General features: G+C 45.5%; 2 protein-coding genes across 12 annotated transcripts in view; one reads left to right on the forward strand and one right to left on the reverse strand.

Annotated features, from left to right (window-relative positions):
* HABP4 (hyaluronan binding protein 4) overlaps nucleotides 1-7,255 on the forward strand; it is a 41,357-nt gene extending 34,102 nt beyond the window's left edge. For 2 of the 3 annotated variants that reach the window (XM_023242256.2, XM_023242258.2), the window contains exons 6-8: nucleotides 1,070-1,241; nucleotides 4,179-4,364; nucleotides 5,843-7,255. In XM_023242256.2, coding sequence (XP_023098024.1) covers nucleotides 1,070-1,241; nucleotides 4,179-4,364; nucleotides 5,843-5,899 — 415 coding nt within the window. In that variant the 3' untranslated portion in view covers nucleotides 5,900-7,255. The remainder of the gene's footprint in view (nucleotides 1-1,069; nucleotides 1,242-4,178; nucleotides 4,365-5,842) is intronic. The other variant, XM_023242257.2, reaches the window with a different exon arrangement.
* Nucleotides 7,256-15,048: 7,793 nt separating this feature from the next.
* The window catches only part of CDC14B (cell division cycle 14B), a 104,936-nt gene continuing 100,580 nt past the window's right edge, over nucleotides 15,049-19,404 (reverse strand). For 5 of the 9 annotated variants that reach the window (XM_023242267.2, XM_045043231.1, XM_023242265.2 and 2 more), the window contains one exon: nucleotides 15,049-18,846. Coding sequence is in view for 7 of the 9 variants with exons in the window: in XM_045043231.1 (XP_044899166.1) it covers nucleotides 18,810-18,846 (37 nt within the window). In the remaining 2 variants the exon portion in view is untranslated. Of the gene's footprint in view, nucleotides 18,847-19,143; nucleotides 19,210-19,404 lie in introns of all 9 variants that reach the window. The other 4 variants (XM_045043228.1, XM_023242263.2, XM_045043230.1 and 1 more) reach the window with 1 other exon arrangement.

The raw sequence follows: 19,404 nt of genomic DNA on the forward strand, positions 1-19,404 counted from the left end.
TGATGTCCAGTTTATCTGCTTTTTCTTTTAAGTTTATTTATTTTGAGGGAGAGCACACACGCACAGTGGGGAGAGGCAGAGAGGAGAGGCAGAATCTTAAGCAGACTCCACAACATCCATGCAGAGCCCCATGCAGGGCTCAAACTCATGAACTGTGAGATCATGACCTGAGCCAAGATTAAGAGTCAGATGCTTAACCGACTGTGCCACCCAAGCACCCCTTTTTCTTTGTTGCTTACACTTTTAGTGTCACATGTAAGAAACCACTGCCTAATCTAAGGTCATGAAAGTTTATGCCTGTGTCGTCTTCTAAGCGGTTTATATTTCTAACTCTCATATTCATGGTGTGAGGTGGGGGTCCAACTTCCTTTTTTTGCACGTGGATACCCTGTTTTCCCAGCACCATTTGCTGAAAAGACCATTCTTTCTCCTTTGAATTGTCTTTGGCACCTGCTTGAAAAAAAATCAATTGATTTCAAATGTGAGGATTTTTTTCTGGGCTCTGAAATTTATTCTATTGATCTATTCTTGAAGTCTCATGAATTTAAAGAGGATATTTACAAAAGTATGTATTTGTAACCCATTGTTTTATAACTCTGTTCATGGTTGCCTATGGTTGTTTTGTTCCAATAGTTTCTCCCTTTTCTTCTGCAATTTTATCTCATTTTGTATGTAATGCCATCTGGGAAGGGAATGCCTGGTGGTCAAGTGTAATGCTAATGGGATGGTGCAGTTCCTATTTTTCAAAAACTGCTTTGAAAACAAGTGGGGCAGCTGGCTGACTCAGTTGGTGGACTGTGTGACTCCTGATTTGGGGCTTGTGAGTTCAAGCCCCACATTGGGCATAGAGATTACTTAAAAAAATAAAAAAGAAAACAGACAGGAAGTATCTTCAGTTGGTAGTGACAGCATAAAATGATTAAAATATGGAAGCTTATAGTTCCGAGATTTTCTTACCTTATGTAAATATGAGATGCAGAACCATGAAAGTATGCTAATTAATAGTAATAACTTTTTCTTTGAGAAAGTAGACATTTTAGATCCATCAAAAACTTCTGATTTTTCATAGAGTTCCTGAGTTGGAGTTAGAAGAGGAAACTCAAGTTCAAGAGATGACCCTTGATGAGTGGAAAAATCTTCAAGAACAGACAAGACCAAAGCCTGAGTTTAACATCCGGAAACCTGAGTCCACTGTCCCTTCCAAAGCAGTGGTGATACACAAGTCCAAATATAGAGATGATGTAAGTATGACATTTTCTTGTCTAGAGGTAATCTTCATTCTTACCTTACTGGAAACCAGATGGACCCTTTCCACTTCTAGTGTGAAAATGGGACATTGGTAGTGGCATTCTAGTTTCTACCTAAGACTAATCAGATATGATGTGTGCCTAATTTTATCTGTACCTGTATTGTTCATAAAAAGAGTTGAAACTTGGCCTGTCGACACTTCGTACAAAGCAGTTTCAGTGACAGTGCATTTTCCGCTCAACCCACAGCTGTGCTTTGACTGTGCAAATACTGTATGTTAATTGCATCTCGCTTTTGTCTCAAGAGAGGTACAGTGTCTCATGAATAGTGCCATTTCAAAGGATAACTACTCCGCATTTCATGATTAGGTTAGATTTTCAGCTCACGTTCTTCATAAGAGCATTTTATTGGGAGGAGTTGATCATTTGCAACCTGTCAGAGTTCTGTGCTGTGTTACTGCAGCAGTTCTGTCCCCGCCGCGTAACTGTGCCACCCGGGAGGAGCCCCTGGGACAGTGCGGCTGCCTGGCCACACCCTGCTGCCGCAGCCAGGATTGCTCACATTGTTCCTCCCTCCCTGAGGGCCTTGCTCTTCATGCTTTGTGTTCAGCCCTTTTTTGGAGGCCTCGGCTTTGAAAAGGACTCCCAGCATATATTGATGCAGATGGTCAGTGAGTCATGTAATCGCGTTCTGTTTAAGTTACTGAACTTAAGGGTGCCTTGAATATTCTTGCTTTAAACTTTAGAATTCACATCATTCAGTCACAGCTGCTTATCTTAATACACATTTCTGTGTTGATGATGGTGGTGGACAGATATTCCCACTAGATATTATACACTGATTTTCCGTTTGAAACTGTAGCTTTGTGTGTGTTTCCATTGACACTTCAGTTAGTTGTGTTCTTTGAATGAATACTTTTCATCAGAGGGTCATTTATAATACAGGATGCCTTACCACCTCCAGTCTCTTCCAGGCCTTACTAAGAAGTTTGGAGCCACTCCACTAGCTGTTATACACAGGCAGCATGGAGGGGAGAGCCTTCTCTTGGAAGTCTCTGTGAGGTATTTCTTCACATCCATCAGCTAACTGGGTTGGCTCTTTTCCTATTCACTTTTGTTCTTTTTTGTTCTGGGCCATTGTAAATAAAGCTTTTCCTAAAACAAATGTGCTGTCAGGATGTGAAATGTGCAGCTGACATGTTAGGTAAAAATAGCAGCTGTTTTTCCTGCATCCACACCAGATTCATCCTCCCTGGCTCCAGAGAGAGGTCTCCTGGAATATCTGAAGCAACTGGGTTAGCTGAGTCATCCAGCTTGGTCTCCACGAAGCACATGTCTTTGGTCTCTTGTTAATGTTACGGCATTGAAGATTTTAGCCAGAAATTGTTCTGAGAGCAACAAAAGCCAAATCTTAGGGTCACTGATTTACTTTGTTCTGGGCACCCTAAGAGACAAAGCAATAGAGTAAAATGCCTTGTGTTTGCAAAGTTCAGACCACCAGCAGCCTGTGAAATGAGCTGATCCCTTTCAAGAAAGCACACTCAGTGTTGTCCCAGGCACCGCTGCCCTTCCTCTGGCACGGCCTCGCCCTACTCCTGCAGGGCCTCCCCCTACTTCTGCAGGGCCTCCCCTGACTCCTGCATGGCCACCCCCACTCCAGCACAGCCTCCCCCTGCTCCACGACCATCCCCACTCCTGCACAGCCGCCCTTGCTCTGGCACAGCCTCCCCCTACTCCGTCACGGCCTCCCCCACTCCAGCACACAGAGCCCGCTGTTTTCTGAAGCAGGTGGTAGGCTATTACTTCGCCTCTTACTGGTTTTTTGTGTCTGTCTTTTTACCAGAGTGTCAATGCTCCTGAATTGTTCTTTCCTTCACCTTTTTAGTTCCAACAGTACATCCAGCTAAGGCCTCTGCTTTATTTTAATGCAGCTTTGAAGGGAACATAAATGTTAAACACAGAACCTGTAATGAACAGATGGCCTAAAGGGGTTGATGAGTTCAGGGAGACTTGATTCCATTTTCTGGACAAGTTGTAGTAGGAATGTTTAGCATTATAGAGTTTGGAGATTCTCATCCCAGATCATTGGCATATTTTGTATAGATTTATGTTTTACTCAAAAGTGAGGGTTTTTTTTTTATCCATTATTAGGAATTGAAGCCAAATCAAATTTGGAACAAAGTTTATTTAATATAGTTTTCTTTTAACAAGAAACAGAACTTATTTGACCTCATATATAATAAAATGTAATTTCTCAAAGTATTTTGGCCAAAAATAGTTCTTAAAAAGCAGCTTGAATTCTTTCTGCAGCAATCATCAGATAACCATACTCTGTTGTTTTACTATTTTCCTAGATTTTGAGTCAGAATTGTTTATTGTAAATCATGCAGTTTTTAACATATGGTATTTGTACAGCCAGCACCCACAATGAAAGGAGTTTTTCCATCAAGTTCTATTCTAAGGAGGTGATATTTCCTTATTTATCAAAGTAGCATTTGTGAACAAATGAAAGGCAGAAATTAAATTTTTTTAATCTCAGCAAAATACATTTAGATATAAAAGATATATGTTGATTGCTGGTAGGCATGTCAAATCTTACATCTTAGCCTGCCAAACTGCTAAAAACTCGGGTATCACTTGAGTTAATAGTAATTTGAGAGATGTTTGGATTAAGACGGTGAGTATGAGAACATGTGGCTGGGAAATGTGCAGAACCCCTGTGCTGGAACCAGAGCAGCGAGGTCACCACCTTTGCCTTGCCCTGCAGCCCAGTGCCGACAGCACATCAGGGAGGGCCACTGTCCGCTGTGATGCCATATTGGCTCCCTGGCGGCATAGCGCTTCGACGCTGAACGAGTGTCCATGGAGACGGGTGTGTGCGTGTGTGTGTGTGTGTGTGTGTGTGTGAGATATGCTGTAACTGTGTTTCAGATGGTAAAGGATGACTATGAAGATGATGCCCACGTTTTCCGGAAAGCAGCCAATGACATCACATCCCAGCTGGAGATTAATTTCGGTAACCTCCCTCGTCCTGGGCGTGGAGCCAGAGGTGGCACACGGGGAGGCCGGGGAAGGATCAGAAGGGTGGAGAACTATGGACCCAGAGCAGAAGTGGTGGTGAGTGTGTGTACTCTGTGACCTGAACGGTTTTCTAAAGGAGGTGAGAGGATGAGGGGGCCCCAGGCTGTGCCACTGGGAGGCCTGTCAGGGTCTGCTGTCCATTCCTGTATCTAGTGTGGGTCTGGCATCCAGGTGTTCAGAACAGTGAGGTCAGCAGCATGGACACAGTTGGATACAGACCATTCAGTGGCCGTGGCCTCCATGGTCACCGGGCACATCCACTGCTGTAAATGCACTCTCAGAACCAGAGAAAACTCACTCATCTGCATCAGACAAGTCCCCAGGCTTGGGATCCTATCAGATCACCTGACAGTTCCTAACTGTGATCCAATCATATGCCCTGTGCCCTTATGATACTTTCAGGGTAGACAGAACCCTTCCCTTCAGGGCCTCCTTGTGACCTCCCCAAGCTCACCTTGTCACCTCAAACCATTCTTCCCTGCTCCTCAGCCAACACTTCTCTACCTCTAGTTCTTCACACGAGCATGTTCCTGACCCCACGGAGCATTTGCACCTGGTGGTCCTTCTGCCCATTTGCCTGCTCACCTAGAATAGATCTTCTGACCTTGCTTCCTCAGAGAAGTCTTCTTTGGTCACATTTCCTTCCAGACCAGGTCAGAGTCCTTGAGCAAAGAATTTTTTCTTTGAAGCATTGTCTTCATTTGTAACTGTATTCTCACTGGTGTGATTGTTGATCAGTGTCTGTTGTCTGTACAGTGGATGGACACAAACCATGTCTGCTTTTGCTCATTATTGGTTTCCCCAGTGCCCAGCACAATTTAAGTGTATAGTAGGCACTTTGTAAATGTTTTATAGACAAATATATGCATACTGTTCTCTTCTAGCTCAGACCTGCTCTCAGGCCCCCACCTCTTCACCGTCAGGTTACACTGTTTGAGGATCCATATTCCCTTTGCTAATTCACTGAGGCTTATCTCTGGAAGAACCTTTTCTTCTAGAAAACCTTACCTAATGGTGATGTGCGCTCCACCTCCAAATAGCAGTGGGTGCCCCTCCTGTGGGCCATTCATAGGCCATCTGTTGCTGAAGTTACCAGGCTGTGACTTCCTCGGGGCATCTCCCCTGACCCCAGGGAACCCCAGGTCAGGCAGGAACTGCTTCTAATCAACCTTGTATCTCCATATAGTAAATATTCTAAATCATGTTTATTGGATGGTGGAGGTGCCAGATACAAAAAGGGTCACTCGGTAAGGGTTTGTGGGAGGGAGGGAGGGAGGCAGGAACTGGTGGCCATTTTGCAGAGGGGACAAGAGCGAGTCTGAGAAGGGACCCTTCCGCACCCCCCCCCCTGTGTCTCTTCCCACTGGGAGCCTGCCCCTCCCTACAGTGTTTGGGCCACACCCACTGTCAGCACCTGCCTGGTTGAGAGCAGGCATGTGTCTCTCAGAGGGCTCTGCCCAAGTGGCAATGGGTAAAGTGAATGTTGGTTTAAAAACTTTTCTTTTCTTCTTTAGACACAAGACGTTGCTCCCAACCCGGATGACCCTGAGGACTTTCCTGCTCTGGCCTGAGAGAGCCCTATTTCCCTAGCAAGCTACAACAGCATTGGCATACCTATGAAGAGACTTTTCTTGGTGTGGGGAAGAGAGTCAGACTCTAAGAACAATAGATGTTGCTTTTTCCCGTTTAGTGTGAATTCATTGCACTTTTTTGGCCTGGGGGCTGTGGGGTAGGGATTTCTCTAGACACAAGGCAGCAGTTCCAGTTGTGGGGTGGGGTGGGGGGGTTAGTCTGGCACTTTCCCAAGAAGGTGGAGAATGGTGATTATTTTTTTATTTAAATAATTCCAAATGAAGTTCACAAATAATGTTTAAAATGTGTACATAGAGATTGTATTGAATCCTCCACAAAAACCTGGAGAGTAAAGATGTAAAATAGAATCTACAGAGACTACTTCATAAGGTGTATAGATTGGGAAGGCTGTGTGCTTTAGCATTAGAGCAAATACATGTAACACCGACCATTAATTGAAAGCAGTCACAGCCTAGTTTCCAGAGACTGACGAAGTAAAATACACCTGTACTTACTGTTTACTTGTAAGTGTTACAGTCTCCTGGAAGTTTTTGAGTTTTGGTTTTCATTTAACCGATAATTTTAAATAGCTGGTGGGCAGCCATTGGCTACCACTCTGTGACAGAGAATTAGGAAAAGTATTGTTTTTGGTTTTTTTTAATGGTGATTTAAACTACCTCGTGGTTTCTGTGTGTATGTACACACGCATACACGCACGCTTAGTATAAATGTGCATATTTAGTGTTTGGGTGGTTTTCAGGATGAGTATTAAGCGTATGATTTTTAAAATCGTTATTTAACCCATTGATCAAGAGAAAGGGGGTCCAGGCAAAATAGTGTTACACCTTACCATCATATCCTTTTCTCCCCTAGAAACTAATATCTGAAATCAGTGCCCATGTACAGATGCCCTCTGTCCTTGCCTGGCAAGACTTGTAAATAGTATTTATTGAACACCGTGTGCAGTTTTTCTCACCCAGCCCATACACCAGTTCGAGTTCCTATTTCTTGCCTTTGGTGAACGTTTGGGGTTGGGGGCTACCTCAGAGTTTCAGTAACTCACCGAGTCCTGCCATGCCCAGCAGAGTGAGTCCTGCCAGAGCCTGAATTTGGCCGAGCACCCGGGGCAGGGACTGGGGCGGAGGCAGCTGTAAGCTGCGGGCAGCTGGGGGTGATGCTCTCTCCAATTGACTGCAGAAACTGAAAATAACCTTTGCCTGTTGTCACAGTTAATATGCTTCTGTTGGAATCTGAACTTGGTCCCAGGATCTGTGCTTTCCCCCGCTTTGCTATACTGTTTAAGATGGCTCTGAACTTGAACCCAAGTGTAAATAAAGGTTGGTATTCCCTCCTAACTGTGTACAGAAAGCTGAATCCTTTTGGTCACTCCCAGGTCAAGAGAAAAGAATGTGGAAAAAAGCCCAGTAGAAGGAATCGGCTGACCTCCCTGCCATATGACAGTTAAGGACATTTGCTGTGGGTGACTGTCCACCCTTGGTCTATTACTAAATATCTGAATACTAAGATATATTAACTGTTTTATTTCCTCTCCCTGGAAAGGACACAGTGAGTGGGAGTAACCTGATGTAAGTCAAGTCTCAGGAGAGTGAATGTCACATTCAGCCATAATGATCACAACTGGTACAGCATGAGGGTGTGTCTTTCCTCAGCAGGCTTGATGCTGTGACATGAAGTTACTCTGCCCGCCTTGGCTCTGAAGATCGGCAAAACAGAGATCCCTTTCAAGAAAATTCCCTGATGTTGTAAATAGTGGCTGAAAAGCCCATAGCACTGGAATTAATACTGTATTTGCAAATACCACATCCTTCTTAGATGTACTGAAGATTCCTGTGCCATGGAACAGTCTTGGGTCCTGTGGTTGGAAATCATTCTGGGGGATGGGGTACAGTTTCTGAGCCTGTAGAAGGCTTTGTTTGCTCACCAGGACTATGTCTTGCCAATTGGTGGGGCAGATAGATAATTGGGTTTGGTCCTGTGGTTGTCCACAGTGCCCCAGAGAAGACCAAGCAGAAGCAAAGAGCAGGGGAAATCCCTAACATGCCATAGGGAAAATCAAAGCAGGCAGGAGGCTTATGTTCGGATTTATACACAAGGCAAGGCCTTCCTGATCCAAGTTCCTCTTTTGAGGTGGGTGTAGTCCTGTTTCTAACAAGTAACAGTGAACAAACTGATCCCACAAAAGAAAACTAGTGTGTCAGTCCCCAAGACTCTTGGAAAGCAGACGTCAAACATGTTTGAATGCCAAGGTCAATGTGCCGGCCCCACTCTGGGGGGACAGCAGCTGAAGATGGCGGGCGGGGGAGGGAGTAGTCCCAGGGCCTGGAGGTTGGGGGAGCCTCACAGAGAGGTGTTGCCCCTGAAGGAAGCAGGGGTTGGCACCAGTCTTGACTGGATGAAAACCTAAGCTGCTTATCTGACAAGGTCTGGGAAGAGGCAGACTCCCTACAGAGGCTACCCCCAGGGAAGCGCCTCAGGAAGGTTAAAATCATGCACTGGATGTTTTTAACATCTGGCCAGGCTACTTGAGAAGCTGTACATCTTTGGCCTAATGTTGCTGATAAGCATTTGATGTCTTCATTCCCATGCAAGGCAAGGCCCTCAGAGCCCAAGAGGCCGCAAGGGGGACCCGCACTTCTAGTGCTGGTCACTAGTTCAGGGCTTTTCCTCTCGGTTGGCTAGGTCCTCCGGGCCACCCCAGTGCAGGCACTATTTTCTTTTGAGACAGTACCATGTGGTGCTGGTTAAGTCCTATGGAGCTACTGGACCTGGGTCTCAAGCTGGGAAAGGTCAGCCCTCTTCTGAGCTATTCAGGAGCCACGCTGCTGACAGGTGGGGCTTTCCTCCCCTCCACATGGCATCATGCAGCCAGATCAGCATAGTTTCACTGTGAGAGAAGACCTGCCCATTTCCTTTCACTGCTGCTGTGTCTCAGCCTCCACAAGGGTCACGGTTCGTGCAAACAGCCACTCGGGATTCTGCCCTCCTCTCCAGATCCTCCGACACTGGCCTGAGGTCAGTGCCCTCGATATGCCCCACGCGTCTGAGGCTTTGCCTAGCTTTGTCCCAAAGGGGTCTGTATTTATGTGGTGAAGAAAATGAAGGGAAAAAGGTATTTTAAAAACATCTTTATTGTAGGGGCACCCAACTGGCTCAGTCGGTAAAGCATGCGAATCTTGATCTCGGGGTTGTGAATTCGATGACCATGTTCAGTGTAGGATTACTTAAAAATAAAGTCTTAGAAAAAATATATATCGTAAAACATGGATACAAATGCAAATTTCCTTGTAACACCAAAGAAACTGATTTTCCCAGAAGCCTGTCCAGTGCCCATGCCAACCACAGCCTCCCCCTCCCCTGAAAGGAACCACTGTCCTTAGTCCCAAGGGTCATCCCTAACATTAAGGCTTTGCCCTTCATTTGGATGTCTTCTACATCTGCAGGCTCGCCCTCCCACCCTTGGTGCAGAAACTAGCGGCGTGAGGAGACGAGCAGTGGTGGAGTGGCTGCTGTGTGCGGTCTTGCAACTGTCTCATGCTTTCCAGTCAGGGAATGGGAAGGACAGTCTTCTTGGTCCTCTTAGTCCCTAGCTAGCGCCTGATGAGGAGATAAGGCAGAAACAAGATCCAGCCCTCTAGCCCAGTGTTCCTTCCACACTCCCCAAATTACCACTTCAATTACTAGTCCCCAGGGTAAAGCTGCTAGGAGAGGGGCAAAGGCCAGAGGACAGGTTCCTCTGCAGGGGATGAACGAAGCCACAAGTACCTGCTGTGTGCTCAGGGGCAAGTAACATGGTGAACACACACAGCAGTGGCATGAGTCCCTCTTGAACAGTCTCCTGAAAACATGATGGGACTAGAAGTGTTCTTAGAGGGGCACCTAGGTGGCTCAGTCGGTTAAGCCTTGGACTTCGGCTTAGGTCATGATCTCACAGTTTGTGGGTTCGAGCCCCGCGTCGGACTCTGTGCTGACCGCTCCGAGCCTGAAGCCTGCTTCGGATTCTCTTTCTCTCTCTGCCCCTCCCCCGCTCACTCTCTCAAAATAAACATAAAAAATGTTCTTAGCTTTATTATTAGATCTCCTGCACAGGTGGAGATGGCATGACTTGAGAGACCACGAGATTAGGTTCAAGGTCACCAGTGAGGCACTGGTGGAAATGAACAGAAGTTTGGCTCTCCCGGGGGCTTCATGGAGCCTACAGGGTCCAGCGGCTGCTTATGCCTCTCCTAGGTCCAAGCTGGTCCCTGCCCATCTCCCGAATGCTCTGGAAAGCCTTTTCCTCAGCCACAACGCTGCTTGTGACTCAAGGTGATGGAATTTCCCCAACCAAACCACAATGCCTTCTAAGCATTGTTACTTTGCAGAAATGTGGCCTGATTTCAGAGCACAGAGTCATCTGTAAGTGGGAATGCCTGTCAGGTGAGAATGGAGTGGTGTCAAGGCGCACATCAGTCTCCAGGGCTCAATGAGGTTAGAGAGAACTTTCCTCGAGAACAGCCACCCCACCAGGGGCACTGAGAACACCTCCACCTCATGGGTGCACTGCTTAACCCAGGGGAGCTCACCCACATGGATACACCCGCACGGCCATGTTAGTGGCCCTGGCTTGCATTCCACCTGTCTAGATACTGGGAGCATCCGAGCAACAGGGAGGAAAACTACTCAAGTATCAAAGTAAGTCCTACATTCTCAGCCATGCAAAATGACCCCACCTGCGTGTTTGGCGGTGAGGGAAAGTGAGGGGAGAGCAAGCACGGTGGCTGGAAGAGTTTTCAGTAAGAGGGAAAAAGCAAGGTGGGTAGAAAGGAAGCAAGAGAAATGTGGAGGCTGCATAGCCTAACACGAGAAGTGGGGATCCCTACCCTGACTGCATCCCACAGGTTCCTACCTGTGACCAGAGCAGAAAGACAGCCCTCAGGGATTTTAACCAAGGATCTGTAGATGCCCAGAGCAGAGCCTTGGAATGACTGGTGAACAGGCTCTGAAGCGGGACACCTGAGGGGGCGCCCTTCGCACTGCATCTGTATGAGCAGCGCCCCTGGAGTTGAATGCTGCACAGCCGGGAAGGCCACAGGGGGCCTGCCCATGAACTCTTCAAGGGTTTTGCATTAACTTTTCTGGGGACACAGACCAGCTTTCACCAAGTCAGTCACAGGGGCCCCTAATGTAAGAAAGCAAGGAACGCTACTTACTGGGAATCTGCCACCAGAGAGGAGCCATCCCAGTCACTCCTCCTGGCCACCTACTGGTAGGCCCAGTTCTAGCCTCAGGCTGAACCCTCAATACCCAGTGGATAGAAGACACACTTGCTGAGGCTGAGGCACACGCTTGAGGAAACAGGCTTAAATTTCACCTGGAGAGACTTTCTGTTGGTGAGCATTGTGCTGTCCAGGAGAGATCTTGGGAAGCCTAGTCTTTGCGGATCCCAAGCCAGATTAAAAGCCGGTCTAGAAAGGTTACAGCTCGAGACGGCCAACTATCACTGCAAAAGGGAGAAGACAGAACGAGTTCTATTTATGACACCAGAACCTGTCTTAGGGAGTCACTGGGTGTGACAAGGACTAGTTTAATATGGCAGCTAGAGAAAAGACTCCATGGTGCACACTGTAAACTCCTTAGTTAACTGCAAGGCAAATCTGGGGTTGGCCACAGCAGAATCACCCTGAACATGAGTGGTCCAGGGTGCTGGAATCAGGCCCCTGTTCTGTCCACTCGTTTAAGAACCTGTCAGCCACTGGCCTGCCTACAGAGCTCCCATGTGTCATCTAGCTCTGTCACAACAGACCCCTCACTCTCAAGGATGGAGACCTCTCCGTGGCTGCCACGTGGCAGGAGATACGCTAGGCTCAGGCAGAAAGGCAGTTCGCTCACTGTCTCAGAGCCCCCGGCCCCAGTCTCACAAATACTCATGAACCCCATTCCTGAGGGCCAAGCCCCCTCTGCTGCCCCCTTCATGAATGAAACCTTTCCTCCAGCCCCTTCTTTTGCCCTCTGGGGTTTGCGCCAGAGCAAAACAGGGCAGGGGGACAATATTCACTTCAGCAAGGTCCTAAGAGCAACTGTTTCTGTTTCCATGACATTGCCCAATGAAGCTGTATTTGAAGCTGATCAGCAGTTCCCAACGGGGGGGCAGCACTGCCTCCTGAAGGGGGCTGACAATGTGCGGGGGTGTCTGGATTATCCAATGGCTGAGAATATGACTGGTATTTAGTGGGTGGGGATGCCAGACTGGCTACATTGTCTGGAGAGTCCCACGCAAGGAAGAACTGTCCTGCCTGAAAAGTCATCTTGTTTTACATGAAGAAACACACCCATGATGAGAAACACACCCATTGTCTTTCTCCAAGTAAAACAATGCACAAACCATACCACCTCCTCTACTCTTTCTTTTCCCACCCAAAGCCTCTCCCTGTTTAGAAACGTGACATTTGGTAGTATAAGAATTCGAGGGACCAAGGCCAGTCCCTGGGGGTGGCCAGCCCCCATGGCCTCTGGTCATGCTGGGTGAGAAGCCTCCTTACCTGGGAATTTCAGTGTGGATGGAGCACCTGTCATCCAGAAACATGTCAAAGCCACGCAGACTTGCTAGCAAAGAGACGAGACACAGAGGCAAGGCCAGGCAGTGTGGGAGGATCTCCGTTCCTATACGGGCTGGGCCAGCACCCCCAGTGAAGAAGCCAGAATGTCTGGAGATGCACTTGGATGGGTTTTGCCCAGTCCATTTTGTTCTCCCAAAAAACTGAGAAAAACAGACTGTGATAGGTACATACTATGCCAACTACTTAGAAGACAAAAGGCCCCAAATCTAAATAATGGGGCAGCTAAGAGTTAGGACCAGATACGGCAGCGGGTAATGGTGACCCATGACCTAATAGCACTAAGGCCAGTGTCCTACTATTAATTAGCCATCTCAGCCATGCCCCGACAGCTGATGCTAAGGGGACTGTCCACTGTCACAGACCTTTTCAGAGCATTAAGGCAGTATTTTTTTTTTTATTAAACACAACATATGTATGACTCTTCGTATGTGTCAAGCACTTGTTCTAATGAACAAATATTAACCAAGTTAATAATTAATCCTCATCTGTCACCCTGGCTAACAAGCAGCAAAGGTTTGCACGCAGCCTAGGTCCAGAATCCATGCTCTGAACAATTATAATAAGCTGCTTTTTGACACAGCATATATCAACAAAAGCTTTAAATTTTTGCACATCCTTGACCCAGGAGACATGCCTTTTGTAAGAATTTCTCCTAAGGAGATAACCAGCACCAACCAGGAAGAATCCACACAGGAGAATGTTTATGCAATCTGTACTAGTGAAAGGCCAGAAACTACCCACGGGGGCAAGCATGAGGAGAGACCATGCCGAAGTCTTGGCACCCTAGAGAAGGTGAGTATTATGTTCATGGAGAGTTCTTGCCACCATCCTGCCTTCCCAAGCACAACAAGTGTGCTCAGACACATGGGAGGAAATGGGAGCAGTGGATGATGGGACGCCTCCGCTGGCCTAGGGCCCAGGCTAAGGCACACTCACCTCCCTCGATCTTTTAATTCCAAGGCTACACATTTATCAGTCCGATTTTACAGATGAACAAAGGGGCAGGAGGCAGGAAAAGGATGCCTGAGACCACAGCATGAGCGGCAGAGCTCATTTCAGAGCACACACTGGCTGCTCTTTCCACATTGACTTGCTAACTCCATATACTCTGGGGCCTCATGAAGGGGCCTTTCTACTTAACTCTACCCCCACCCTAGGTCATTTACCTAATTATGTACAGAAAATTACCTTAAATGTAGGAAAAAGTTAATTTATTGAAAGCTATGTACCAGCATGTTTTAAATGCTTTGTATGGATTACCTCATTTAATTATCCCACTAACTGTTAAGATAGGAATCCCTTTCCTTCCCATTTTACTTAAGAAACAGAAGCAGAGGGGTTTAGCAAATTGTGTGTGTGGTAGGTGGCACCAAATGGCATTGTCGACAACAGAGAGGGAGCATCTACAGGGCCAGGGTCTCCATGGCTCATCACCCACACTGCGCAGCCCTGCAAGACGGAACTTGGGGTTTCATTCCGAGTCTTCCAAGTGTTAGGCCCTTGCCACGCCTGCCCCCTTCACAGCACTTACATACTTTGGGCAGCTTCGCAGATGCCAATCAACTGAACTTCACTGCTCGGCAGGAGGGTGCACGACCTGGAGGGGCAGGTAGCCGCTGCAGCTTTCAACAACAGGGGACGGAGCTTGCGAATCACACTCTGGGGGTAGCAGTGCCTGCTAGAAGTCTGGATGGGGTGTGGGTGTGGGTGTCCCTGTGGTTTGTACTTTGAAAACCTGTATCCAAGCACGAGTGAGCTGAGTTCCTTTGGGAATGGGCCAGCATTCCTAACAGAGCAAGCTCCTACATCCCAGACACATCCTCTGAGTGGTGGTGTGGGCATTAGGTCTTCAGGATCCAGGCCAGCACAAGACAGTCAGAGGGGAGGCAGGCAGATGGCACCCTGATGGCATCCAGAGTTGGACATCAGAATGTAGGTGCCTGAGCAATGGTCCTGCCCCTCGCTTAGCTCTTTCCTCCTGACCTTGGCAGGTAATGTAAGGGCCTGATTTATGTGTCTTATCCTCAGTAATTTCCACAAAGTCAAACCTTGGCATAATTTGAGCTGGTGTTGGGTGTGTACAGAATGACTTCATAACAGGAGCCCTCACGCACCATCTTATCTTGGGGAAGGTGTTATGGACTGAACTGTATACCCCCACCCCCAAATTTTTAAGCTGAAGCCCTAATGCCTAATACCTCAGAATGTGACTATATTTGGAGACAGGGCCTTTTAAGAAGTAATTAAAATGAGACCATGAGGATGGACCCTACTCCAATCTGACTGGCGTCATAAGGAAAAGACACCAGGGATTATAGTGCACAGAGAAAAGCCCAAGGCCAGCGGCATCAGAAGAAATAAACTCTGCCAACACTTTGATCTTGGGTCTCCAGCCTCAGCACTGGGAGGAAATAAATTTCTGTTGTTTCAGCCCCCAGGGTAGTAAACTAATACAGTGGTTATATCCACTTTATATTCTGACCATTGCCTACTACGATTCAGGATGGTAAGTGAATACAGTAAACTGGAAGGCTGTTTGGTTAACACTTTTAATTATATGATTATAATTATACAATTTTCACTATTCAGTATTTCGTATAAAACCAGTTACAATACACAAGATTTTCAAACTCGACAATACGTATCAAACTACATAGATATGCAAAGTTTACACGCCATTATGAAGCTTTATCTTAAAAATACCTTCAGGAAAATAAACATTCATTCAACCAGTTCTCTTGGCTTTATAAAATATGATTAGAAATATACATTTTAATAAAAAATCAAGACAATGACTGACCAAATACTGATTAATCAGTTACATTTTAAAACTTTTTAATAATCTGTACATGAGTGCAGGTTAGATAAAAGTCTGCAAATTATTAATATAAAACTGCAGTACTAGAATCAGATGAACATACCTGCTGACAGTTATTCTACTGGGCAGTTAAGGAGGTAATTTCTTACACAGTATAGATGAATTGTCCAGTCTTTTAAATATATCTGTAGTATTTCCACTTAGGAACATGAGGAATACTCAGATTTAGGAGAAATGGAAGAGCAGCAGCTAGCCTTACCAGGACAGTTTTAGCGGGAGATAGCTATTAAAGAATCAAAATATGCTTTTAAAGTTGTTTTTCATGAGCACTGCTTTCCAAGATGCAATTACTTTAAAAAATGTATGAAGAGGAACAGTTAAGCTACTTTTAGAACAAACATCAAAAGAGCGCATTGCTCATTTGTAATGAATGGTGGTGATTCAAGCAAAGGGAAGCTTCCAGAAGCTCTTGGCACAACACCACCCAGAAGGCCTGACGGTCTGCAGGGCACACAGAACTGGCCATTGGGCTCCAAGGGCAAACATATTCGCCTCACAAGCACTCTTGGGAACTCCTCTAAAAATTGTCTGGGCCCAAGAAAAGAGGTAGGAATGAATGACCCCTGTGAGAGGGCAGGAGGGCAGAGAAGAAAGCAGGTGGGTGACAGGCAAACAGGGCCAGGCTGAGAGCAGAAAGATGCTGGAGACTAGCAGAGCAGCATGCCGCCCAGACGCGGCTCTGTGGACAAGGCAGGCTACGTGTTTCAGTGAGGCACTGCTCAGGATTAACCCCTCTTCACTGACAGCTCAGAGAGATTTCTAGTTTTTCTTTAGCATTACAAAAGAGAAGTCTGTCTATATTTCTAGGTACCCAGTTTTGCAGACACCCTTCCTTTGGACTGTCTTGGACTTTGGACATGAGTCTCCAAAAAGCTTCAAGGACACCTAAAAACATGCATTTCTAATGCTAATTTGAAAGAAACGGTCTTGGTGTACTTTCAAAGCTATTTAAGGCTCTTAAGTTTAAAGGAATCTCTCCATCTGACGTGCCCTATTTCATATTCCATAGCAACAGGGTCTTTCTATGACAAGGACTTGAAGTTAGAATCTCAGGAGATTCTGGGTGTGTTGAAGTTTCCATTGGGGGAAAAAAAAAGTCCACTCTTATTCATAGCAGAAAGAACTTTCCATCAGACCCAGAGACTTCCTGGATTCTAGAAATGCCCTCCAGTACATTTAATAATAGTGTGCTATGAAATCCACCGGAAGCACTACCCCAAGTCCTTGCTGTGTTCCAAGGACTGCTCCTTTATCAAATCACAGTTTCCTGGGACTCACTTCAGTGAGCCTGTTAAATAACAAGATTTTTTAGAAAGAGCCACAGTGATAGCAATTCTAGCTGGAAACTTGAGCAGCTGACACAAAAAGGCAATTTGTAAAATAAAAAGTACTGTGGTTAACATTGAAGCCCAGATTTTTACACTCTTGGCCAAGACATCAAATGGCTTATTCACTGGGAGGGAGACGGCACATTTAACTTGTTCTGATGTAATAAACAGCCAAACCAGGAAAAGTTCTGATGGAAGTTTGATTTTCATAACTACCTGGATTATTTATGCAGGAAATGGCCTTCAAAGATGTCAAGGGAAGAAGAATTGCCCTGAGAATTCAATGTTTTATGCAAGGGCATAGTCTGAATATTATTGTCTCCTAGCACGAGACAGCTAATGGAATGTTTCTCCTCCCACCCAGAGCTTAGTGAAGAGAGGTCTTCCCATCAGGTAAGTGGGTCTTTGTGTCTATTCACTTCCAGGGATAGAAAACCACTTTTTTTTCTGAGATCTAGTCCCCAGCGTTTAAAAGTTGGCATGACACACCCCCATACCACCTGACAGGGAAGAGCCGCCTGTTTGACCAAGATGATGGCACCATCTCCCCTCAAAGCCAGTCAATCTTATAATTTACTCCAAGAGAGTAAATATCGAAATGGAGCCATGGCCTTCCAGTAACTTTTTGCATTAACAGAGTAAAATCTGTTTATTTCAATTGCTTCTTACTCCTCATAGTTTTGTTAAAAAGGTAGCTTTTTAACAAAAGGAATTGCTTACTCGCCTGATTCATTCATCTTGTAAGGTGAAGGCATTTGCCTTCTGTTGCCTTTCCATATTGTATCTCCTGCTCTCCATTCTAGGATAGGCAAAAATTGGTTAACAATAACTAAAACCATTCACTTCTTATTATGGAAGTAACCAAGGTGACTGCAAAATATTCTTTTATTTTGGGCCCCCGTTTTTTGTTTTAGCAGCAAATAAACAGTTTTTGTGATTGCTTTATATCACAGACTCTGCTGTGTTTCTGGAGGGTGGAGGGGCGAAGGCACACTGAAAAGAGTTAGTTGTATTCCCCAACCAAAGGCAACAGTGAGTCTCTTATTTACAAACAACTGAAATCCAGATGCTAGTAACTGTCACTGAAATCAAAGGGTGTGTGAATGGCCTTAGGCTGATCACATAAAAAAAAGAAACCCACAATGTTACAGAGAAAAACCTGAATAAAGCAGTACTTTTTTTTTTTAGCCATCGTTATTTGGGATGGCTGTTTCCAAGGGAAAACACTAACAGTGGTTTTTTTTAATCATGCGTGGAAGGAAACAGGATTTTAATTTGTATGACTGGGCAACCAAATCGTGGGCAGCCTTGGCATGCTCCAGTCCCTCAATGACATAAAGAGGAATGACTTACAACAATCTTCCGACTCTGAAGGCAGCGTCCCCTCCTGAGTCTTCTAAAGCTACCACTCATGTTCTCTTGCAAATTCGGCTGCCAAAGTACCACTTTGTATCACAACATCCAACAGTCCTCAAACACCGTTTTCACAGATTCTTGTTAATAAAGCACTCTTTGGTGGAAGACAAGCAGCTTGGGTACTTAACAGAGTTACCATTACAACAATATTACAAGTATTAAAGTGAAGATGTTTAAACCAAATAGTATCAAATTACAGAAAGTACCATTTCAGTAATGCCTGTTTTCTCTTTATAAATTTTGACACAGGGTGAACAGAAAATAAATACATAAAAAACCTCCATCAGATCCTCGCTTCTTCTGAAGGCCAGCAGCTAAAATGATTGCCATCACAGGGACACACGTGCACCACACAGACTAGTCAGCTCTCCTGACAACAGAGGGCTTTGATATTTACACCTGAGACTAAATTTACAATAGCTTTTTTTGTCGTTAAACTTGAGATGTTTCTACAAAAGGAGAGCTGGGCCTCCTTCAAGTCACTGCTTGTGCCCAAACTCATGTAGTTATTTTAAACTCCAGTGGACATTGTCTTCATTGAATAAACTTCTTAGGTGGAAAGCGGCTAAGGCTTTTGCAATTTTGTTTTGTTTCCAAATAAATTGTGCTAAGTTCTGCTGTAGGTTTCTGTTCCTAGAGTCTTCCTTCAGTTCTGGTCACAGGTTTTTACTTAACGCAAGACTGTTTTAGTCCTTGAAATGGAGGGACTACAGGGGGAGAAAAAAAAGGATTTTACCATGAAGGTTTCCAAGTGTCCCATATGTAGTTACCAAAGACAAGGAAGGCAACATAATAAAAGTAGTGACATGCTAAGAAGTATACACTTTGTATAATTCTTTAATGACAAGTATTTTGGATAAGACAGTACAATATCAACCATAAAGTAAAGACAAATGGGAGAGAAAGGCAGAGCAGAAAAAGGTTCAGTTCTGCAAAAAATAAAAAAACAATAAAAACAAAGAAAAAAAGAAGGGCGGGCAGAAGCAGCAGAGCAATGAGAGTACCATAATGCCATTAAGGGCATTTGTTGCAAAGCATTCCTTTTCCTTCTTTCCCTCTGAGGAACCAGGCTGTGGGAAAAGCGGAAAGAACGAAAAGATAAAGAAGTGTTACTTGATTATTTCCAAAGCCAGAATTCGGTCACAGAAAAAGCTCTGGCACCTCAAGCAGTTTCCAGTTCAGCAGCACGGAGGGCACCCGCTCCCAGCCAGCCTCAGACCACACTGCAGGTGGGGCACATCTTGATGGATTCTCCTCTTACTTCC

Source organism: Felis catus, chromosome D4, assembly GCF_018350175.1.
Source record: "Felis catus isolate Fca126 chromosome D4, F.catus_Fca126_mat1.0, whole genome shotgun sequence".
Lineage (NCBI taxonomy): Eukaryota > Metazoa > Chordata > Mammalia > Carnivora > Felidae > Felis > Felis catus.